Source organism: Mangifera indica, chromosome 8 (assembly GCF_011075055.1).
Source record: "Mangifera indica cultivar Alphonso chromosome 8, CATAS_Mindica_2.1, whole genome shotgun sequence".
Classification (NCBI taxonomy): Eukaryota; Viridiplantae; Streptophyta; class Magnoliopsida; order Sapindales; family Anacardiaceae; genus Mangifera; species Mangifera indica.
The window spans coordinates 5,372,323-5,395,453 of record NC_058144.1 but is presented as its reverse complement, the minus strand read 5'-3'; the positions used below and the strand labels follow the sequence as shown (position 1 = coordinate 5,395,453).

General features: G+C 33.5%; 5 protein-coding genes and 1 long non-coding RNA gene across 14 annotated transcripts; 4 read left to right on the top strand and 2 right to left on the bottom strand.

Moving 5' to 3' along the window:
- Positions 1–422: 422 nt before the first annotated feature.
- On the top strand, positions 423–4,988 carry LOC123223564. Of its 8 annotated transcripts, XM_044646767.1 has the most exons (4): positions 424–720; positions 1,413–1,646; positions 3,402–4,622; positions 4,702–4,988. In XM_044646767.1, the coding sequence occupies exon 3, from the start codon at positions 3,425–3,427 to the stop codon at positions 4,592–4,594; it is 1,170 nt and encodes a 389-aa protein (XP_044502702.1). In that variant the 5' UTR covers positions 424–720; positions 1,413–1,646; positions 3,402–3,424; the 3' UTR covers positions 4,595–4,622; positions 4,702–4,988. The 8 variants fall into 8 exon arrangements, with proteins under 8 accessions (XP_044502704.1, XP_044502701.1, XP_044502702.1 ...); XM_044646769.1 differs by having other exon boundaries at positions 423–720; positions 3,415–4,988; XM_044646766.1 differs by having other exon boundaries at positions 423–720; positions 3,402–4,988.
- A 1,276-nt stretch (positions 4,989–6,264) lies between these two features.
- On the top strand, positions 6,265–7,973 carry LOC123223154. Its single transcript, XM_044646252.1, has 5 exons — positions 6,265–6,545; positions 6,632–6,701; positions 6,798–7,276; positions 7,368–7,629; positions 7,719–7,973. The coding sequence occupies exons 1-5, from the start codon at positions 6,540–6,542 to the stop codon at positions 7,736–7,738; spliced, it is 837 nt and encodes a 278-aa protein (XP_044502187.1). The 5' UTR covers positions 6,265–6,539; the 3' UTR covers positions 7,739–7,973.
- Positions 7,974–8,193: 220 nt separating this feature from the next.
- LOC123223155 lies at positions 8,194–9,209 on the bottom strand. Its single transcript, XR_006503757.1, has 2 exons — positions 9,118–9,209; positions 8,194–8,540 (listed from the first exon to the last, which is right to left on the bottom strand). It is a non-coding gene; the product is annotated as an uncharacterized LOC123223155 (long non-coding RNA).
- A 2,642-nt stretch (positions 9,210–11,851) lies between these two features.
- On the top strand, positions 11,852–14,662 carry LOC123222853 (ribonuclease P protein subunit p25-like protein). The gene is made up of 8 exons (XM_044645840.1): positions 11,852–12,076; positions 12,821–12,901; positions 13,008–13,096; positions 13,182–13,256; positions 13,450–13,562; positions 13,646–13,729; positions 13,892–13,954; positions 14,289–14,662. The coding sequence occupies exons 1-8, from the start codon at positions 11,954–11,956 to the stop codon at positions 14,387–14,389; spliced, it is 729 nt and encodes a 242-aa protein (XP_044501775.1). The 5' UTR covers positions 11,852–11,953; the 3' UTR covers positions 14,390–14,662.
- A 2,189-nt stretch (positions 14,663–16,851) lies between these two features.
- Positions 16,852–20,088, top strand: LOC123224098 (protein SULFUR DEFICIENCY-INDUCED 1-like). 2 transcript variants are annotated; one of them, XM_044647627.1, is made up of 5 exons: positions 16,852–17,023; positions 17,196–17,408; positions 17,558–17,713; positions 18,393–18,783; positions 19,867–20,088. In XM_044647627.1, exons 1-5 carry the CDS (start codon positions 16,913–16,915, stop codon positions 19,878–19,880), a joined length of 885 nt encoding a protein of 294 aa, XP_044503562.1. In that variant the 5' UTR covers positions 16,852–16,912; the 3' UTR covers positions 19,881–20,088. The 2 variants fall into 2 exon arrangements, with proteins under 2 accessions (XP_044503562.1, XP_044503561.1); XM_044647626.1 differs by lacking the exon at positions 19,867–20,088 and having other exon boundaries at positions 16,853–17,023; positions 18,393–18,970.
- A 159-nt stretch (positions 20,089–20,247) lies between these two features.
- On the bottom strand, positions 20,248–22,653 carry LOC123224099 (vesicle-associated membrane protein 722). Its single transcript, XM_044647628.1, has 5 exons — positions 22,277–22,653; positions 21,124–21,265; positions 20,887–21,007; positions 20,696–20,758; positions 20,248–20,562 (listed from the first exon to the last, which is right to left on the bottom strand). Exons 1-5 carry the CDS (start codon positions 22,464–22,466, stop codon positions 20,419–20,421), a joined length of 660 nt encoding a protein of 219 aa, XP_044503563.1. The 5' UTR covers positions 22,467–22,653; the 3' UTR covers positions 20,248–20,418.
- Between the last annotated feature and the right edge of the window lie 478 nt (positions 22,654–23,131).

Here is a 23,131-nt window from a genome sequence, read left to right as displayed (position 1 = left end):
AATAATATTATTAAATAATTTTAAATTAAAAATAAAATTATATTTAATAATATTATAATATATCGTTATTACTAGATAATTATTGTAAGTATATAAAATAATTATAATTGATTTTGGGACATTCAAGCAATTTAAGATAATATTGGGGGTGATTAGGATTTATCATGGATTATTTTTTAATGTCATATATGAAAACAGGAAGACATAAATGCCCTCTCAAAGTTAATTTTAACATTTGAAATTTAAAATGGGGTGGAACGTTGATAGTTTTCGAAACTTGGTGTATTACTGTATCAGTTAAAGATAGTTAGGATGGGAAATGGGAATCCGCTATATTGAAGTCAAAAACAGTAGAAGCTACGTGTCCAAAAAGGCGGTTGCATTCGATAAAAACACCAAACCCATTTCCAAACCTCGATGGTATTGACTCCCTTTCAAAAAGAGAATTTCATTTCAATTTCACTGTCAATCTTCTTGTCCTTTATATCACTTAATGAATTTTAGTTCTAAATTAATTAATTAAAACCTCCGGATTCTCACTCCAACTCTATATGTAAAGGAGGTCCTTCACGCAACCTCTCTGTACATCAAAAAATTCAATCCACATCAGTTGCAATTTCAATCTCCTCTGTAAATTCTCCTCCCATCGCCTTGATTTTAACGCTTTCTATTTTTTCCGAATTGATCTGCTTGCTTCTGATTTCTTATCCCTTTTGTTAGGTATACTATCTTCATTTCTTATTATTGTTATCGATTTATTTATTCATTTTTTTGGGTTCGGTGGTTCAATATGATTGAAGGTTTACGCTATTTAGATTACGAGTTAAAGATGTTGAATTATACTTTGAGACACGCGCGAATTTGGAATCAGAAAGATATTCTGGAATTTTTTATTAATATTTTTGGTGATAACATGTTGTATTTAAACGTGTTTGTAATTGAAAGTAACAATAATAGTAAGACCCCAATGAATACATCCAATTCATGCTAAGGTTAATTGTTGTAATGGATTTTAGAAAATGGGTTTACGGTTTATAATTTTGTTGTGATCATTTCAGAATCAAAGTCTGCGATAATTGTGCAATATGGAATGATTGGCAGATCATTGATTTTAGATTATATACAGCTTTAGAGGATGAGTATTTTGCATTTGTAATTTGATCTTCTTTTTTCTGGTCTGATTTGTATATTTTAAGGTGTGTTTTCTCGTATCAACTGGTTGAGATTTACTTGAAAAATGCATATAAAATGAAAGTGAAATGATTTATTTAAGCCCGTTTTGTGTGTTGCTTTATAGTTTTTTTTTTTTTCATGGTTGTTGTATACTGGGCAGTTCTTTGTGGGTTTCCATTCTGTCTGTTCAATGACTACAAATATGAAAATGAAAAGTTTTCTTTGTGGTTTGAATGCAGGTTTTAGGACTCATTTATGACCTTGAGGCTGAGGACGTAGTTATTACTTGTTTATTCAAGCCTCTAGTCCTTCAGCCTTTTAGAACTATTGATTTTTTAACTGTTTGTTACATGCTTTGGAGCACTGCATGAGTGTTTTCCTTGTGATCATAAAGTGTAAAGATTTCATAATTTCAATTGTAGCGCATAGAGATTCAGAAGGTTGCTGTATTACGTCTGTGTAGAATGCTTGTGGTAAGTGTATATGTGATTAAGTGAAACATATTGTTAGCCGGATTTTAAATAACATTATTGTATGATGGATCTCCTTGCCAACTTCATTTTGTTTAAGTCACTTATAATCATGTTTCATATGTCACATTAGTGTTGTTTATATGTTAGATTATTAATGGTTGCAATGCATGTGTGTTGTGTGTTTCCATTTTTACTGTGACCTTATATACTGAAGTTTCACTGAAAGGTTATGCCTGAAAGCTAAGAAAGCTGGTATTTGAATTGATGGAATACAATTTCTTGATGGACTATGAGTCTGTTAGGAATTGGCTTTAGGAAGAAGGAAGGACTGGGCATCATTGAATTCAATGTGGGTTATGGGGTTCCACTTTTGGAATGTGGATTTCCTTACTTTTTGTTCTAGATAGAAGATGTTGGTCTTAAGATGCTATTGCGACAGTCATAAAAATAATTGAAGAAATAGAACTGCTAGCACTTTGAAATCAACAGAATAATACTCTTTGATTGCACTTTGAAATCAACAGAATAACTGGATGGGTACCAATTATATGGGGTTTCATATGAAGAATTTGTGGGGTACTTTGTCTATACTGAATTGTTTTATGGCAAATTTTATGGGTGTACCTTGGAACTTTTTGCTTTATGATATGATGATTTTGAAGTGGCTATCCCGTTACTCCTTGCTTAGTAACTGTTAGGATTAGATAATAATAATTAATAATTAATTACTAGTGATTATGATAATAAACATGATAATATTGAGTATAGATATTTGAATTTGAATGATTAATAATTGAGGTTTGAATTTGAAGATTAGGATATTATGTAATTATGATAATATTTATATAGGATAATAATTTATTAGGACTAATATTTAGGTGAAATCAATGGGATTGGGAGTTATGACACATGTATGGATTGTATGAAATTGGATCGGGGATTTATGAAATATACATGGTAGGTATAAGCGGTATATATAAAAGGGAGTTATGATGGTAAAAGGGAAGAAAAATATTTTCTTTGAGTTAAGGACAACCTTTGGTTGATTGGGAGGCTACAACCTTGGAAGGAGTTATTTCATATTGATGTATTTGTTTTTTTTAAAGGTTCCTATCAGTATTTGAAGTTATGTCAGGGAAGTCTGTTCCAACTGGTTGGATCAATTTCCTACACTATGTGGGATAACAAAAATTCTTCTGTTAATGTCATCATGTTGCAGTTTTCTTTGCTGGTTTTGGGCTTGGCTTAGGCTATAGATAAAGCTAATCATGACAAATTTAAAGCAAATAGATTTATTCCTTTAATGAACTGCTCACTGAACTGGGGACAATTACCAATAGGAAAGCTTTAAAAAAAAAATATATGTAATCTATCTGCAAATTACAAAAATAGTGAGACGTAATCTGATCCAATATTGATCTAGGACTAGTGAATTATAGTCTTACAGATTGTGTACCTTTAAATGTTGTTTCAAGATCAAGAGGGGGGAAATAATAAATTGATATTGAATAGAAGTTGGAAGAAGAAAGTGTCTCTCCGCATCTCCTGTGATTATCTTTTTTATTTGGTTCTCTTTACGTAGCATTTTTTTTTTCTTTCAATTTGAGTTACATTGTTTAACCATCTTGAACTCAACATCTTTTAAGTAATGATTTTTTGCATTCCATTTCATTTAGACTTGTGAGAATGGTAAATGTTTTTGATGAATTAGCGATGTTTAGTGGACTGCTATTCTGATAACTTCAATATGTTTAGTAACTTACAACAGTATATGCAAGATGGCCGGTGTGAAACGAAGAATTTATACTGATTCAGATATTCATGCTCTTCACAAAGAATTGGATGAGGTCTCATGTCCTATCTGCATGGACCATCCGCATAATGCTGTTCTCCTCGTCTGCAGCTCACATAAGAAGGGTTGCAGATCTTTCATTTGTGATACAAGTTACCGGCATTCAAATTGTTTGGACCGGTTTAAAAAATTAAGGGAGAGTTCTAGGAGCAGTGTGACTTTACCTCATTCTTCACCTATAAACTCGTATAATTCTAGTAGTACTTCTACTGTCAACTTGGCTTTGAGAGCGCACTTCTTTGAAAGTAGTGAAAGTCAGATTCCTAATGGAAGCAATGACTCACCTGTTGGGTTTTCACAACAACCAGGGGAAAATAATATTCAAAATCTAGGTAGGAATTTAGAAATTCAAGAAGGTAATCTGAATCTGGAAATGGGGGACTCTGAGTCCTTGCATGAGAGGATTGAACTTGAAGAGGTAGATGTGGATAATTCAATAGGATCAAGTTTGAATTTGGCATGCCCCATGTGCCGAGGAGCTATACAAGGCTGGGAGGTTGTAGAAGAGGCCAGAAAATATCTTAACTTGAAGAAGCGATCTTGTGCACGGGAATCATGCACCTTTGTAGGTAATTATCAGGAATTGCGTCGACATGCTCGGAGAGTTCACCCAACAACCCGACCCTCAGATGTTGATCCATCTAGAGAACGAGCCTGGCGACGCCTTGTGCATCAACGAGAATATGGTGATATTGTCAGTGCCATTCGCTCATCAATGCCAGGTGCTGTTGTAGTTGGGGACTATGTAATTGAGAATGGTGAGAGATTATCAGCTGAAAGAGAAAGTGGCACCGGTGAAGTTAGTGCGCCATGGTGGACTACTTTCTTTTTGTTTCAGATGATTGGTTCAATTGACAGTGCTGGTGAATCGAGGGCTTGGACAGGACATCGACGTTCTGCGGGAGCTTTATCTGAGCGTCGCCGGTTTCTGTGGGGTGAGAATCTTTTGGGTCTACAAGATGATGAGGATGAAGAAGAAGAAGAGGATGATGATGATGACGACGACGACGACCTGCATATATTGAGTGATGTAGGTGAAGATGCATCTTCCATCCCAAGAAGACGACGACGTTTGACACAGTCAAGGTCTGATTAGCACCAGCCATGAGTGATGTCTATTTCTGGTAAATTCTGCTTCTTGACACGACTTTGATATCCACTGAAGTTGTATTTTGGATTGGTTTTTTACCATCAGTGTTCCAGTATTATGCAGAAACTGCTCCCTTAAGGTGAGAAGCCTTATGGTGATGACATATTTTTCACAAACCATCTGCTTGGAATGAAGGTTAAGCAGGGTCTTTCATACGAAGATATGTCGACTGGGATTGTTCTTAACAGTAACGGTTTTCTACCTGCATGGGAAAAGGAAAGAATGCTGGAGCTTACTGGTTTACTGAAATTTATGTCCTTTGTATCTACTGTCTTATGATTTCTGATTTGGAAGTTGTATTATCAATTTGGTTTAATCATATTCCTGTCTTTCATTTCCATTTTAGCTGTTCTATAACTTTTTCACTTAAGCAAGAGTTATAAATTAGTGCTTTGACAATGACTGAATCTGGAAGAGAGTTTTTCAAACCTGTAGGAATTAGTCGTATATATCAACAAGATCGTGCCCATTTTCATGATTTAAACATTACCAAATTTTCCTGGTGAGGGGAATGAGTCAAATCCAGAGAAAAGATTGGCTGTTTGGTTGGATCTGATGCATAAACCGGCAGCTGGATCCAGCTTTTAGGAGACTAGAATGTTCTCCTGTCTGTGGCGCTAATTTGCATAGAATCAAGCAACAAAGCGGGGGCCGTGGAGTGGAGTGGAGTGGAGTATTGCCACCAGATGTATAAATTACAATATTAAGTAGAAGCAATACAATACAACGGTTAGTGGAAGAGACAGTTTACTTGGAACTCCTCATTCCACGTCAAACAGTTGGGACCGTGCCACGTCAATCTAAAATTAAGAAATGGATGGTAGAGGCAGTGACACGTCAGAGGTAACATCACTTGGGATCTCCCTGAAACCTGAGAGATGCTGAGACACACAAATCCAAACAACACATGGTCCACTAGTTTAGAGCAAAAATGAGGACACCACAGGCATTGTAGATTATGGAAGAATAAATTAGAAAGCATATTTCTTATTCAGGTCCCATGTGACCCCACTTGGAGATTACAACCATTAAGGCTATACTATATAGTTTTCATTAAGCTAAAATATCTCCTCCTTCACATGCTGACCACATAGACAGCCCACTTACTTCCAACTCTAAGCATTAGTTTAATATAAACTTCACTTGGCCTGGCTGCCCCCAACTGACTATGAGAACCCCAAAGGAAATTAATACATACATATGGTAACACTATCTTGAATCCCATAATTTCATTAGTTGAAATTGTTGGGTCAATAATGTTATCAATTACTTGATAAGCGTAATATGTTTACTTGTAAGAAGCAGAAAATTTTTCCATATGTGGTTCAACAATAGACAGGAATGTTGGCAAATTGTTTTCCTGGCCAATCTGAAGTTTCCAAATTGCTGTAGGTTTTGGGATTAGCTGAGGCTAATTATTTTACCTCAACTTAGTCCAATGAAAGCGTAAGAGCTCACTATGATTATAACAGTAAAAAGCGGCACACCATTTAGGGACCAGAGAGATGAAACAAATTAAATAAATTAAATAAGTGTATGGCTAAAAGTAATGCCACAAGGACTAGTTATAATTTAGTGCTTAATTGACTTAAACCCTATTCTTAATACCCACCACATGATTGTCTTATATAATGTATAGCCATGTTACTAAGAATCACAAGCCAACTTTCCTCTACTCACCGCCTAGTTGTCTCTTCATCTTCCTTAGATTCACTTCCTTTTTCTTTGTCTTCTTCTCTCCAAAAGCCCTCTTTGTGTAGACAGGAATCTTTTAGCATACAGGCAGCACAGATAGATCTTTCAGTGCTGTACATTTGACCAACTTAGTTTTATCTCTACTCTCATATTACACACTATATATAATTAGGACTCTCAATATATAAAGGTGAACATGCAGGTGAGCAAAATAAACACATGATATTGATTAAAATGAATACCATTCAGATCAAAGCTTATGTTTATAATCACCCTGACTTGTAGCAGATTTTTCAATGGCTCTTCAAGGTGACACCGGAACAACCAAGAGATGTTATTTTATCTCCTATGAACAATGGTAAGAAGAAAAAAATCTTTTCATAATTTGCATTGCTCATATTATAATTGACTGAAAATTGAGGCTGTAACTCTTGTTTTGTTTGTTATTTATCAGGAAAAGACGCTAAATCAAAAGATATAATCTTGTATAAGCATCGAAGAAGATCGAAGAGAGTTAAAGAAGGTGATCATTTGTGTTTTGAGTACTACTGCAAGCCATTTGCATTTTCATGTAGAAAAGATATTGCAAAGGCTTGTTTCTATAGCACTCTGAATTTGAGACAAGTTGGAAGGGAAAGCAGAAGACAGCATTGGATCCATTCTATGAAGATGAAGAAAGAAGATACAGTTCGAGGATTAGGCAGCAGTAGTCACAAAACAGATTCAACCTCTCATGTTGCAGCTGGGAATAAAGTTTTACCTATAACTGACTCCACATTGTCATCCTCCACAGCCGCAAATCAGCAACAAAGCTCACAAGAAAAGAAAGAGAACAAGCTTGATAAAACCAGAACAATGTCACGAATGAAGGAGCTGCTTAGATGGGCTGCTGCTGCAAAATCAGAGAAGGGAGCCAAATTTATTGGCAGAAAGGTATTATGATCTAGCCACATAGTATTTTTTTTAGATTGAACATAGCCGTATAATGCAATTCTGATTATACATGTATTTGTTGATCCTCCAGGTTCTACAGTTTCGAAATCGATCAGTTTTGAAAGCAGTGCCGGATGATGAACAATTAAGCCTGGAATCTCCTAAGATAAGTTTCAGGTGGGAGGTGGAAAGTTGCTCCACCACTCCATCTGTCTACTCTGGAATTTCAATGGCTTCTTCATCGAAGAATTATGATCATCAAACCAACATAATATCTTTGAATTCAACTCCTATTCATGACATGAGTCAATTCACTCCAAGAAAAGGAAATTGGATCACCACAGACTCTGAATGTAAGATCTTCACCCCTCCATTTATATCTCTCTGATCTGCATTAATCCGTTTTTACATTAAGTAATCTTTTTAACTATTTTCTGCGCAGTTGTGGTGCTAGAGCTATAAAGAAAAGATCTAAAGAGGTTGGAGAAGATATGACTGATCTTGCATGGATCTGAAACAAATTGAAGAACTGCGGCTTGATTAGTCAATTGTTATAAGAGTATTTATAGATGGGTTTGGCTCTATTTCTTTTTATTAGTGAAGATATTAGAGAGCATTGAAATGTAACAAAAACTTCTTGAAGATGGCCTACATTGCATGCATGCTTTACTTAATTAACCAATTATATCTTCTATTAGCAGCAGTAGCAAGAGAAAATCTAGTATAATTAAGTAACATTAATTTTTATGAATAGGAAGACTGATGGGTACCTGGGGTGTGATGGTTTGCCGGCACAGAACTTCCTCAGCCTATACAACAGTCTGTTAACAGTCCCCCTCATTGCTGCTCTCCATTGCTATATTCAGCCTGCTTTTAATGTATTTCTCTACCAAACGCATTCATATAAACCCAACACATTGTAATAATCAGTATTTGTATTTCACATAATACAACCAAAATGCTCCCTGTCTCAATATAATAGACCTCCAATACAATCACCGAAGTTCAGTGAAAACAGTAGCATGAATACAATTTCAATAGAACAGTCCTACAAATCCAGATTCTATGGTTGCTTGGCATTCTAAAGGCCAACAATCTCCTTCATTCCACTACTTTTCCTCTTGATTCTGAACTGCTTTCTCTTCTCATTTTCCTTCACTTTTATGGGTCATAACAACCAAGTCTCTGATGGAAAGTCACATACCATCTCCAAGTTTTGTGGTCCTGGTTCCTGTGTAAATGCATCTGTTCTCCCCCTTTGATTCTTTTTGCGGGAGATAAAAATATGAGTTCTAACAGAGACCCTCGTAAGTTTAATTTCTTGGATTTATGTTACTAAGAGGATCTCTCCTCTCTAAATTGCTGCCCCAAAACTATTGTTAAATAAGCTCATATATCCTTTAAGATCTGATCACTGCTTTTGGCTTGACACAACTCGGCAATTGACACAGTCTTTCATATGGTGTGGTATGAAAATTATACTGAATCAGATATAATTTTTATTTTTATTTTTCCAAATGAATTTGAAAAAAAATACACACAAACCCAGTTGTGATAATTTCCGGCGGATATCACTCATTTTACAACCATCAAAATAGTTCAAAAGGTTATTAAATCATTCTTTATCATGTTTTATATATTTTAGTGTGAAGATTTAAGCGATTAGATGTGGTTTTTTAGTGTTCTTGGATTAGGGTTTTGAATTGAAAAATTCGATGAAATGACTTGATTCATTAGTGTTTTGAATCATTTTTTTTAGGGTTTTTATGTTATAATAGATGTAGAATTGATTTATAATAAAATCGGATTCAAAAAATAAAGTTTAGGTGGTAAAATCTAACCTTGTGTAATTGGCAAGCGTCACCATGCGAAATCGTTGTTCACCTTGCGAATTCGCATGGTGATGCCGTGGAGATGGGGAGGTGTTTCAAAATTTTCCCACCTTGTGAATTCAAAAAGTATGAGGCAAACTATCATTTTTAAAAGTTTCCCACCACAGTTCACATGGTGGAGATTGGGGGGTAGAGTGATATTTTCCATTTTAGATCAATTTTTTTTACATTTTAAGGTTTTCGAATGTGTAAATTTCAAAATTAAGATTTATTTTAGGATTTTTTAATGTATAGATTTCAAATTTAAGGTTTGTTTTTTTGAATAATACACGTATCTTGAAAATTGACCTTATTTTTATTATGTAAGTGATGTAATTGTAATTTTTATCTTACAAAGATTATCATAAAAATGAAAAAAGAATGAGAGAAAGGGTGAAACAACAATCCCCATCGAGTAAATCATGTATTTTACTTGTGCCCATGATTTTGTATATTGGTTATGCATATGTTTCATTCACGATATTTGTTAGTTATGCATATAATTTCATATTTTATGTGTTTTCTTACAATATTTATATTGTGGTGTTACTAATAACAATTTACCCTATAAGTATGAAAGCAAACTCAAGTAATGCATAAAACGTAATACTAATATAATATTTCAAAGATTACATCTCTTATCACGAATCAATTTTTTTATTCGAATTTAAAAACATAATATTTCAAAAATTTGAATAGTGTGAGGACTATATGAAGATGAAGGTTTAGATATAATGGTTAATGATATTTTCGATATTTAAAAAAAAAAATGATGAGAAATTTCATTTAAGTCCTTGAAATAGGGTATTTTTGCTTAAATCCTTTAAATGGGAGTATTTTTGCTTTAAACATGTGTATTTAAGATAATTAATTTAATTTTTCTTTTGACTAATATTAACTGTATTATACCTGTATTTTTTTTAGCTTGAAAAGTGTGCAAAAAAATAGTTATCTCAGAAATATTTGAGTAATGGGCCATTTAGTAGTAGAGAGAAAGACAATGTGAGTGAACCGGTCTGCCTGCATGGGCATAAATCAATGGGCTTGACCAATCTTGCATGAATATTGAATAAACTTTTGTGATTACTACTACAACTCATTCATTTGACAGAATGGCTAGAAACTCTCTTCTGTTTACATCCAACTCAACATCATTAATTGCTTGTAGAACTTTGAAATCTTTTCCATAATCTTTTGATTACAATGTTGACAGTTTTCCCAATTATTTATCACACCATGGAAGATTTTGTCACTAGAAACAAAGACCTAGTCATTCTGAAGCAAAGGCATGAAAGACATGAGTTAGGAGGCATCGTCCAAACCTATTCTCATTTGAGGCCAAACAACTAATTCCCACCCAAAGTTTGTGGATTTTCTAAGTTCTCACATTTTAACTATGAAAATTTTATTTATCTATTTATAAACGGTTAAAGTTAAGAAAACTCTAATCCTTTAAAATTTTATATTTTTTCTCTCCTAAATCATAAAAACTAATAATTGTCTCCTATGTTAAGTTATAAAAAAATAATATTTTCTCCCCAAGGTTTAGTTTTTAATTTCCAGCTAGTGTTATCGTTGACAGTTTCTCTCTCCTAATGCTTTATCTTCCTCCAACAGTGTCTCTCTTGTTATCTCTTCCTCTTCCGATCGGTTATTCAAGCTAGGAAGATGATAGATCTCGTTTTCATCTAGGAAAAAAAATGACTCGTTTTGGTCTGAGAAGATTATTTGTCTTTTTAAAAGAGTGATGTATGACTGTCAGAGAGAAAAGAGACACTGAGGCAAACCAACGAAGGAAAAAGAACCGTTAGAAGAGAGAAATCGTCAGAGAAATCGTCAGAGAAATGGTCGGATATTAAAGTTAAACCCTAGGGGGAAAAGTGATTTCTTAAAATTTGGTTTAGAGAGAAAAATTGTTATTTTTTTAGGTTTAAAAGAGAAAAAAATGATAAAATTTTATTTTATTTTTAATATTATAAATAAAATGATAATTTTATCTTTATAATTAATATATTTATTAATTTATTAATAAATAAATAAAATTTTTAAAATTAAAATAATAGCATTCTTTGGGTGGGAATTAGTCCCTTGGCCTTCATTTGAAAACGAAAAGCCACATATTTTGTCTTGCCCATCTCCTTCGCCTTTGTACAATCTCCCTCTCAGCTACGGCTCTATTTCTAACAAATCCGAACCATATTTCTATCTTTCCTCCTCGAGGAGAAAAAAAAAAGGTCTGATCACAACCCTTATCCCAATTTCAACATCCCTTGCACTGACGTTTTCATTTCATGAAATGGAAAAACAGTGCTTTCTTCAGGCTCAAGAAAACTAGGCACTACAACCATTAGTGTAATCCACGCGCACTTTCTCCCGCGTGATGAAAGATTGTAGCTCTGTAGTATAAAACAGTAAAACTTAATATTGAAAGATTAACGTTACGTTCATTTATATTTATATAACTTTAAGGGTAGATAATAAGTTATTATAATATAATTAAATAATTTTAAATTAAAAATAAAATAATATTTAATATATATAATAACGTATTATTATTTTTATATATCAATAATAATAATATATTATTATATAATTTTATAATTTAAAATTAAAAATAAAATAATAATTAATTATAAAATAAAATATTATTATTTATATAAAATTTTATACACATTATCTCCATACATAATTTTATATTAAAAAGAACCCGGTTTAAAAATACGATGAAAGGCAGAGCAGAGGTTTTAGCCTTTACTTTCTTTTTCAAGCAAATCTCTGCAACTCTGCTAGGGTTTTAGCTTCACACATGGATAGATACCAGAAGGTTGAAAAACCGAAACCCGATTCCCCCATAAACGAGAACGAGATCCGAATCACTACGCAAGGCGCTATCAGAAACTACATAACCTATGCCACTACTCTTCTTCAGGTACCCTTTTAAATGAGTGTTACTGTATTTGGTTGGGATGGTGTTTCTGCGTTTGTTTTTGGGGGTAATGTTTGGTTTGAGATGTGTTTGAGTACTGGGGCTTTGTGTATGGGTGGCTTCTAAGGATTGTGGGTTTCTGTTTAAGGTTTCGTTGAATGATCCTTATATTCTGTATTCGGATGGATTTTGATCCAATGGTGTGATTATTTAATACGATATTGTGTAAAATTTGGGCTTTTTTATTGTGTTAATAATGGATTTTGGCTTGGTTCTTGTAATGTTTGGTTATATATGTTTAGCAAATAGTTCACACTGTTTTCGTTATTGGATTTTTCTTTACAATAAAATTATGGGTAAACATTGTTCTTATACAATTTATATAGACAGATAATATGTAATCATGATTTTGAATTAAAAATAAAATAACACCTAATCACATGATGACTCATTTGTGTGTCCAAATTATGTACCAAAATTGTGTAAACATAGTATTGCACTTTTTTTTTTCTATATAGTGCTTTGTAGATTGTCTTTTGTTGAATAGTGCTCCATTTGAAGAGTTTTCTAGTGTTCATATTTGGTAGTCTTTATTCAGATCATTGTCTCTTCGCCCTTTTATCAATACTAATTGTTATCTGCTGGTCTTCTGTTATCACAATGTTTAAGAGTGATTGTTAGTTCATCTTTATTCAGAAAATGTGAATTTTGGATATTATTAATTACCTTCCTATGATGTTTTATTAGGAGAAGCGTGTGAAGGAGATTGTCTTAAAAGCAATGGGACAGGCAATCAATAAGACAGTAGCCATTGCTGAGATTATAAAGGTACCATCTTTTTTAAATGTCTATAAGGTCTTCCTTATCCTTCTTGCTCTTCCTGTCTCTATTCATTTATCTACTACATTTAATTAGCCATCTTTTTTTTAAACAGAAAAGAATTCCTCGGTTGCATCAAGATACTGCCATCAGCTCTGTTAGCATAACTGATGTATGGGAACCCATTGAAGAGGGCCTTGTTCCGTAAGTTTGCAGTGTACCGTATGGAAATAACGTACTTGTGTTGATTCTTCTATTCTATGTGCCTCATCATTTATGTCTGATGCAGCGTGGAGATGACTCGACATGTCTCAATGATTTCAATAACCTTATCAGCTAGAGAGCTAAACAAGAACTCTCCTGGGTAGGTTCACTTATCTAATATTGTGATAGAAGTATTTGTGCCTCTTTTGAATATTCTAAGTTAAGATGCTAGTTAATTATTATGATAAAGACTCGTGCTGTGATTTTCTTTTTGATAATTGTAATTGTAATTTTGTTCTATCTGAATTTCTTATTTTCACACTCTCAGTATGAGTTGGAATTCATTTTCACAGGTACCAGACTCCATCTAACATGGAACTACCAAAGCTGCAGTATCGCTATCAGTACCAGCAACAACAACAACCACCCAGACAAGGGCGTATTCCGTACAATGCTATGAATGAAGGTAACTTTGGCAACAGATTGATAATTGCAATTATAAATTAGATACCTTTTTTTCTTAACGTGTCTCCAGCATTTGACTTTTAGATTCATACGGCCGAGGCTCAGGCCGGGGTCATGGTAGGGGGAGAGGGCAAGGTATTGCCAGGGGTGGATATGGACACTATCAAGGTAGTTTGAATGCTGAATTGTTTTGTGCGAAATTGAGAAAATTAATTTCTCTTTTTTCTATATTTACTTTTTCATTTTTCCTTTTAGATGCATGTCAAGGGTATTGATTTTGGTCTTTTAAGTTATCTTACTTCAATCTTCTTTTTTTAAAAATTCTGATAGAGAATGATGGTTATTCAAACTGGGGCAGAGATGGTGGGCGAGGTAGAGGTTGGGGCTATTATGGTAAGTTGCCTATGTATTACATTTGCAAACCAAAAAGATTACCTTTTATGTGGCATGCGATGAATTTAAGAAACCGAATTTGTGATGATAATGTAGTTGAGTAAATATATGAATGCTGAATTAATCTTGAAAATTAGATTTTTATTTTTCACTCAACAGTGGAATTGTTATCCCGAATAACATAATCATTCATATGCCACCTGGAAGAGTTCCAATACAATCTAGTCTATATATTTATGCGAGCCAGAAACTTGATTTTGCTTGGCTTGTTTGTGTTAAACAAGTTATCAGCTGATCAATGGGAGCACATTCTTTTATTTTATTTTTTCTATAGGAGCTGGATATGAAAGAGGTAGAGGTGGAGGGGGTCGAGGATATGGCCGTGGCCGTGGACGTGGAAGGATGGGTGGCCGATCAAGGGGTGATGGCTATTAAGCTATGGTTAGGGGTTGGTGTTCTTTTCTTCTTTAGCTAAATGCTTGCCTTGGCCAGTGGGGATGATTTTATGGGGGTAATACTTTTAATAGCGTGAAATGTGGGTTATGATTTCAAGCGTTGTTAAGCAGTGGTTTGGTGTTCTTTTTTCACTAAGTAAATATGAATGTGGGCAAGGTTATTTTGTTGGGTACCACACGCAAGTAGTCATTTTAAGATTGCTGTAATTTATTCATAGTTATGGTTGCCAATATATCCTATCTTGTTCATAAATTACCTCCTCGTTTCTTCATTGCATTGTAAGAATGCCTGGATTTTCAAATGAATTTGTGTAGACCCTTTAGGGGTTAAACTTTTAAGGTGTGTTGGGTATTGTTTTATTACAAAAACTTGAGAGACTATTATAAAGATATATTACTTTAAAAATCATTAAATATAAATTGTTATTATATTTAGAAAAAATTAATAAGTATTAATAATTATTATATTTGATTTGAAATAATAAAAAAATAAAAAAAAATCATTTAATGTTCTTTTAATATAATTATTATAAAATATTTTTTATATTACATACTATATTAATTAAAAATGATAGTATTTTTATCTAAATTAATTAATAAAGTAAGATAAAATTAATATTATTTAATCATTACATATTAAGTGTAAAGGGATTGATTTTCTGTTCTATCGCCCCTCCAAAAGTAAGAGTGAATCATAAAAGCCACGGTAATATGTCTAGCGGATCGGGCCGATTTGATTAAAGTTTGGGTCCATGGCCCGGTTTGCAGGTCAGTCTGTTAATATTTTTTTTTCAAATTAATTTTTTAATTGTAAGGTATGATTGCTACAGAAACATACTGGGCTTTTTGTGCTGGTCTTTTTCCTGGACTTTGGACCGTCTGACCCAATTGATATCTCTCATTTAGACTGTTGCAACGCTCGGTGCACTAATCACATTATCATTTTTCAAACATGGCAGACAGAACCCATCTCGTCAGCGATTTGAAAATGTTAAAGCTTAAGGTATAGGTTTTGTATACAAATTCAACAACGCAGGCTTTAATAATATAATAATAATTATATCGTGAAAGTAATGTTAGAGATTAATGGTAGAACTTGCTGTTGATCAAGCTTTCATTTAGTCCACGAAATTGTCTAGGTTCATTTTTGTCTAGGTTCAAGACTTTTACTTCTCTGGGCCGCCATACTCGGCTGTTATTGTTACATTCACATGTGTGTATTTAGAATCACTTGGGTTACTTATACCATTATCATGAAGCCGGAATGTCTCTGAAAACTCTTTTATCACAGTTCAGTTTTCAGAATGATTGTCATCATGTTTTTCTTAAGCTATCTCCATACTGTGCTGATAATAGTTTAAATGGCAACTTGAGAGCAAATTCTGAGTGATGCACATGTAAATCCATGGCTGTGAGATGAACTTAAACAGCTTTGCAGGCCAGGTTCATATCCACTTGGCTTTTATATTTTGTCGTCGCGACCTCATCCACTTATCTAAAAGTTTAAAGTTTGTTTTGGCAATTAAAGAGAGTTTGATAAAAGGTTCATATCCATTGCACGAAAGAAAATTAAAAAAAAATGAAGTCATTTGTGTTGGCGTTTTGCCAACCTTTTCTCAATCAAATTTGTATGAGCTCGTTATACGAAAGAAAACAGAAAAAAATTATTTTAACGGGTGGTTGGCAATGCCAACCCTTTGGTGTTGCCACCAAGGGTTGGCGTTAATGTTAAAGGGTTGACGTTGCCAACCTGTTTTTTGTTTAAAAATTTTTCAGATTTAAATTTTTATATTTTATAATCATTAATACAATATTATAATAACTTTAAATAATAAAAACAATACAAAATAACAGTATTAAATAATCTAACAACATAAAATCATAATAAAATTAGATTTCACATAAACTCATGAACATAAATCTATCATACATTATTTGATTTTCAATTATTCATAAAGTAAACATATAATATACTGACTTAAATGTGAATGATTTTGTTATGAAATCTTTGCAACAAATATTAATTCTCTAAATAAATTTAACAAATTTCATCTCTCCCTCATTAAAAAGCTACATAAATTACATCAATAGAGATATTCTAGAAAAATAAAATACTATTTTATATATATATATATATATATATATATATATATATATATATATATACACGATTAAAAAGAATAGGTAAAAATTTCAATTTCCCTAACTTTATTATTATATTTTTATCGGATTGAATAAGTGCATAGACGGTACCGGCGATACGGTAAAAAGGTCTTTGAAAGATTCACCGTGTAATGACATGTGTGCCAATGAATACGTGGCATGAATGTTGATTGAGTGTTTGAAATTCAGATTAAGGAAGGTGGACGGTATTTGAGCCAGGTTCATGTCCAATTCATATGTGATTGACTCTTCTACCTATAAAATGCATATCTGGATCTATCATTGCCTGGCTCTTTCTTCTCTCTCATCATCATACAAGTGTACACTCAGAAGAAAGAGCATGGAAAGGAGTTCAAAGAAGACTAGTCCAGGAAATAAGGAAAATCTATTTCATGTTATTCACAAAGTTCCTGCTGGAGATGGCCCTTATGTTCGAGCCAAACATGCTCAGGTTAAATTTTTTATTCATTTCTGCCCTTCAATTTGATACTTTCTTTCAATGCTTTCGATTTATATTTTTATATAATTATATTGAGCTAAAGTATAGATGTAGTCACATATGGAATTCTCTTAATTTTGTTCTCTCTTATGATATATCTATAAAGTGGTTGAATGAATTGCAGCTAGTTCAGAAGGATCCAGAAGCAGCTATAGTGTTATTCTGGAAGGCCATAAATGCAGGAGATAGAGTAGATAGTGCTTTAAAAGACATGGCAGTGGTGATGAAGCAAATTGACAGAAGTGAAGAAGCCATTGAAGCCATCAAGTCTTTTAGACGCCTTTGCTCGAAGCAAGCTCAGGAGTCTCTTGATAACGTCCTTATTGACTTATACAAGGTAAGTGTGTATATATATATATATATATATATATATATATATATATATATATATATATATATATATATATATATATATAACGCTAGCTAGCTAGCCTTTTTGTTTTTGGTTTGGATGGTAATTAACTATACATTACTGGGATTGTGTAGAAATGTGGGAAAATAGATGAGCAGATTGAGATGCTAAAACGAAAGCTAAGACTTATATATCAAGGAGAGGTTTTCCATGGAAAACCTACCAAGACCGCACGCTCTCATGGCAAGAAATTTAGGGTTTCTGTTAAGCAAGAAACTTCAAGATTACTGGTAAGTTCATCTTTCCAATTTAATTATATTCTCTTTCCATTCACCAGCAACCTAACAATGAAAGCGAAAACAACTTGTTCCCTAAGGATTAATCACAAAATTCAACACTATATTCATGCAATTGATCAATTGAATCCCAATAAATTCACTTTTATATATACATATATATACTAAATCAATAATTGATCAGATTCAAAGTTCATTCAACATCAATTATAACGTATCATCTTTGTTTGGATCTTTAAATCTTTTAATTTCAAGTATGTGTATACACACACGTGATGTTGAATTAACTTTAAATTTGATTTTCTTGCCCATATATTCTCATAATGAAGATATTTTGATGAATGAATAATCGTACATATTAGATAAAAGGATTTAATTTCTTTTATAATAGTTTATTGAACCCTCCGCGAATGAACCCAATAGCCCACAGTCATATCGTTATCCAAATTTTATTTATGAAGTATATGACGTATTAAACAAAATTAATAATGGTATGCCCACAAAATAAGTTTGTTGGATTATATATTTATCTGAGTTTTATTAAATTAAAACAACATCAATATTTGCTGGAGAAGTTTTCCAACAGTTTAAGGATACACAAAATTCCATCACATTTCCTGGGATAAAAAATATATTTTGAATAAGAAAATACACAGTAGTGATGGACTTGCAGGGCAATTTGGGTTGGGCGTACATGCAGAAAATGAACTTCTTGGCGGCTGAGGTGGTGTATCAGAAAGCTCAGATGATCGACCCGGATGCAAATAAGGCATGCAACTTGGGCCTCTGTCTGATCAAGCAGGCCCGGTTTGATGAAGCCCGAAAAGTTCTTGAACAAGTATTAGCAGGTGGAGTTCCTGGATCAGAGGATTGCAAAGCAAGAAAACGGGCAGAGGAATTGTTGGTGGAAGTGGAGTCAAAGCAACCGATGCCTGATTTGTCGGATCTTCTGGGTTTTAACGTGGATGATGAATTTATGAAGGGGCTTGAAGAGATGATAAATGAATGGGTTCCTTCTAGATCCAAAAGGCTTCCCATCTTTGAAGAGATTTCTTCATTTAGAGATCAGTTAGCATGTTAATTTATTTCTTGTTCTGTCTTTTCATTTTTACTTGTTCAATTGGGTGTGGTTAGGGTAGACAAGACTGGTATGTACGTAAGTGTTCATAATTATAAATGTATCCAAATAAATATTCGTTGTAAACAGTGGAGACAATTTAATAACAAAAACTTTATGGTCAAAGACTCAAATTTAATCGTAATTACAAATGGATGACACTGAGCCGAAAACAAGATAGACTAGCATTACCTATTTAATTCATTGTGTTGATAAAGGCAAATGAGAAACTTAATTGAGTTTGGTCATAAAATTTAAACTCTTACTCTTAACCCGACAGTTTCTGTTTCTTCGTTTTCCAATATGCAAAATCCCCATACTCCCATCAACTACAGGTCCTCCGTTTAAACACCGAACATCACATTCTTGTTCTTCACAGTGTCTAACAAACTACCTACACTATAATTCCTTCTCTAAACTCCGAATAAATTAAAATTAGTCTGTTTTCACCACCTTCTCTTGTTTCCCATGCCAACCTAAGTACCAGAGAGAAACAATTATAGACAAGAACCAGATGACGAAGTGGTCAAGACTCAAGAGCCATGAGATCACAAGGCAAATTCATTGGCTTAGTACCCACCATGGGTTATCTTCATCAAGGCCATTTTTCTCTGGTCAGGCAATCCCATCACCACCCCGCTCTCACGCTTGTCTCCATCTATGTCAATTTAGATTTGAATGTTTATTGTAATTAAAATGTTCCATGTTTTGTTTTATTTCATATTTCAAATTCGAATCTGCATTGAAGATAATTTTAAAGTATTATGGTATTACTGTAGAAATGGACGCTCATGTTTAGTTTGGATTGTCTTTCTGCTTATAGTTAAGTTCTTAGGTTGAGTAACTGGGTTCGGGTCACGGCCTTGGGCGGTTCTTCAAAACTTAAACAAATTCAAGCCTAATTGTCATTCCTTGTTTAGCATTTAGGTCAAATGATGGCATTCATAAGCTACAGGGGATTACACTCAGCTGCTCATCGATTTTTCTTCAATTTGACTTCCTACAAGATCTTAATTTTGTCTATAAACAGGTCATTATTCATAGCCAAATCTTCTGCAGAGAAGGGACAAGTTAACCGTAAAGAACTGAGGGACTTGGTCATCCAAGCAATAAATGATGCTTGGGGAAGAATTGACTATGCTGAGGCAAGACTTGAAACTATCTACTCTAAAATTTAATTATTTTGACGGATTCATAGTATGCCTGACTGAATTTTCTTTATAAGCAATTAGAACTTTATGCATTCAACCAATCAACCACACACCGATAGCGAAAGTATCATAAACATATTTGTTGGTGGTGATCTTCCTTGTACATATATGCTGCACGAGGGAGAAATGCGATACCTACGATCAATCCTTTTTTTTTTCTCCAACAAATGGTAATATTCATATCAAAAGGAATGACAAACTTACACACAGAAGATCCCATGTCAAATGAATTCAAAAATACGAACTATACAAGCACTGTCTCATGATATATGCTATAGTTGGAAATAAACTACAAAAATCTAGAGGAAAACTGCCATAGAGAAAACTTTTAGACAAAGGAAGACCAAGCCCAGTTGAAAGCAAGGTCTCCATCAACATTTGAAGCCACCACAAATGGACAATACTATGATGAGAATCAAGGCAATTATGATTCCCAAAACTATCAGTTTTATCTTCATGTTTTGCAACCACATCTTCCTTCTCATCTTTGTTCCCTGCTGCCTGAAATCCTGTGCCTGCAACACCAGAAACAAAGCAATAAGATTCGGACAAAAACCCAATAAGCCAAAAAAAGGTGAACACAAAGCTAGTTCTTGCAAATATTGCTAGATTTAGCTATTAACAAACAAATGATATACAACTGCTGACCTGTGATCGAAGATTCTCTGTCTTATCCACCAGAAGCTCAATTTTCTCCCCCCGGTCAAGAACCTGTACATAGAATTTATTAATCACAACAGAGTTTCATATTGCACCAGTAGAAGCATGGCAATACAAAAAAATAACTGTATCGGTAGCACACAAACAAGTATATAGATGCTTCAACAGCCGTGCCTTACCTTCTCTATGTTTTCCATCATAACACCTTTCACTTCTGAAACCTGTGCCTTCACTTTAGCCAGCTTGCTGATTTCCTGAGGATGATCGACACAATATTGCATCTGCTCCTTCAATTTGGGCCTACATCATTGACAAAAAAAAAAAGACTACAGAATTATTGTATATCACATGAAATAGATAGAAGACACAAGCCATTTCATAACACAGCCCTCGGACAATAGTGAGAGAAAGATTACCCAAACTCCTTGTTCAAACTGTTAGAAACTGCTGTTGCAGCTTTTCCTCCAGCATATTTCTTGGTAAAATCCTCTTTTACACGCTCAAGGAAAGCAATTGGAAGCTGTCGTCCAACAGATTCAACTGCAACCACACAGTAAGCTGCAACATTCACAGATTAAGTTAGTTTTCTCAATAGATTGAAGGACAAGAAAAAGGTTAAAAAATGAGTAAATAGGAGAAAGCAAGAGTCCAAGAAGTGAACCAACAGGAAAAGACTTCATCTAGCATTACAAAACCAGAAATAGTTACTCTAGCTTTGTAGCCATAAAACACTATCCAATCACCAAATACGAATGTATTACTTATATTAATACGCGTCAAACTAACAGAGACTTCTATTGCAGGTAACCCTTAATTTCCTCCCTTTTGAAAATAGATAAATTGGTATCCAGACAACAAATTTTCATGATTAATTCCATTCACACTATCCAACCAACCAAAGGTCAAGAAAACTGATCATATAACAAGGTCATAAAAAACCAATCAATAACAGTGATAGATCTCAAGTTCTGAATTCTGAACATGTAATATGCCATCTAAAACTCACACTTAGAAACAAAGGCATTAATATTTATTCTTCACAATAGTCTCCAAACCCGAACAGAAGTTCACACAAAAATATTCCAATGCAATCACAATTATGAGGAATCAGTAATTTACATTATCAAAAGAACAGAAACATTAACCTGAAGCAAACCAGCTTCTCAGATATGTGCAACCAAAACTAACAAAACTATTTATTATTAATGTTATTTCAGATTTCTAAGAAACGTCCGAAACAATCAGATCAAATTAAATTCTACGAACTAAATACGCAAGATCCTTGCAAACTTAACTACTAATAAATAAACTATTATTCGTAATCAAACTGAGACAATAGCAAATTGCTCAGCTTAAAAATTCACTTGTATAGTTAATCAACAATCAACTTAAATCCAAATCCAAAACTACAAAGCATACACGGTCGGTCACACGCCTGATCATTCGAAATTAAAATCCTACAATCCGATCAAAACAATCACACAAAAACCCCAAGAAATGCACAGATCAGAGGATACATAAGAATCAAACAAAACGAACATCACAGCAAAGTAGAGAAAGAGGATATACTGAAGCCATCATCGACGAGGTAGTTAAAAGTATGGCCATCGCAGTTGTAAGTGAATTTATTGTTGCTAGCAGGAAGTTTCTGGAGACACTGAGCAGCTATGCTGGTGAAGTTTCCGGTGAACTCGGTGTACTCGGCTAGTATGACGGTTCCACGAGCCACGAAGCTGTAGATCAACGATTGTTGGCCCATTTCTGATCACTGAAAGAGCCTACAACTAGTACTACTACAAAAAAACGTAACCGTAGTAAAGAGAAATAGAGACAGAAAGATGTTTGGAGGTTTTATTATTGCTGCTGCAGATTAATCAAACGCAGGATTTTATCGTTGAGAGAGTTTTCGCCAAAGGAAAGCTAAAAGCAGCTTTCTAGCGTTATAAGTTTAACTACCCTCCAAGTTCGGGTCAATTAACTGAAATGCCACACAGTTTCTTAATTTGAAATTTGAATTCCAATTGCAGAGTGCGTTCAACTTTTTTTTTTTTTTTCGGCCAACGGACTTATTCCCATCCCAATGGCGTTTCTAAAGATTTATTTTGGCTGTTTTAAAAATTTAAATATTTATTTATAAATTATTAATTTTAACCCAAATTATTAAATATAGATAATAAAATCGTTATTTTATCACTGAACATTAAAACTTTAAAAGGGTGTTTGATTAAAGACAATTAAAAAAATACTTTGTTATTTTATATTTTATTACTTACATTATTTTGTTTGGTTTATAAGTAATAAAAAATTCTAGTAATATTTTATTATCAATGGTGGTATGATAGGGAATATAAGGAGAAATTTGATTACTACCTTTAACTTAGGTATTAAAATATTATTAAGATAATCTTGATTTTATTATAACTA

What these genes read in the sequence shown, in the direction of transcription:
- LOC123223564 (XM_044646769.1), top strand. Translation starts at nt 3,425, where the DNA reads ATGGCCGGTGTGAAACGAAGAATTTATACTGATTCAGATATTCATGCT.
- LOC123223154 (XM_044646252.1), top strand. An exon ending in CCAAATTTATTGGCAGAAAG is followed by an intron (nt 7,277 to 7,367) that starts GTATTATGATCT and finishes TTGATCCTCCAG; the next exon opens with GTTCTACAGTTTCGAAATCG. An exon ending in GATCACCACAGACTCTGAAT is followed by an intron (nt 7,630 to 7,718) that starts GTAAGATCTTCA and finishes TTTTCTGCGCAG; the next exon opens with TTGTGGTGCTAGAGCTATAA.
- LOC123222853 (XM_044645840.1), top strand. Translation starts at nt 11,954, where the DNA reads ATGGATAGATACCAGAAGGTTGAAAAACCGAAACCCGATTCCCCCATA. An exon ending in ATGCCACTACTCTTCTTCAG is followed by an intron (nt 12,077 to 12,820) that starts GTACCCTTTTAA and finishes ATGTTTTATTAG; the next exon opens with GAGAAGCGTGTGAAGGAGAT. An exon ending in TGGATATGGACACTATCAAG is followed by an intron (nt 13,730 to 13,891) that starts GTAGTTTGAATG and finishes AAATTCTGATAG; the next exon opens with AGAATGATGGTTATTCAAAC.
- LOC123224098 (XM_044647626.1), top strand. Translation starts at nt 16,913, where the DNA reads ATGGAAAGGAGTTCAAAGAAGACTAGTCCAGGAAATAAGGAAAATCTA. An exon ending in TTCGAGCCAAACATGCTCAG is followed by an intron (nt 17,024 to 17,195) that starts GTTAAATTTTTT and finishes AATGAATTGCAG; the next exon opens with CTAGTTCAGAAGGATCCAGA. An exon ending in AAGAAACTTCAAGATTACTG is followed by an intron (nt 17,714 to 18,392) that starts GTAAGTTCATCT and finishes ATGGACTTGCAG; the next exon opens with GGCAATTTGGGTTGGGCGTA.
- LOC123224099 (XM_044647628.1), bottom strand. Translation starts at nt 22,466, where the DNA reads ATGGGCCAACAATCGTTGATCTACAGCTTCGTGGCTCGTGGAACCGTC. An exon ending in CCTCGTCGATGATGGCTTCA is followed by an intron (nt 21,266 to 22,276) that starts GTATATCCTCTT and finishes TGAATGTTGCAG; the next exon opens with CTTACTGTGTGGTTGCAGTT. An exon ending in CAGAGAATCTTCGATCACAG is followed by an intron (nt 20,563 to 20,695) that starts GTCAGCAGTTGT and finishes CTGGTGTTGCAG; the next exon opens with GCACAGGATTTCAGGCAGCA.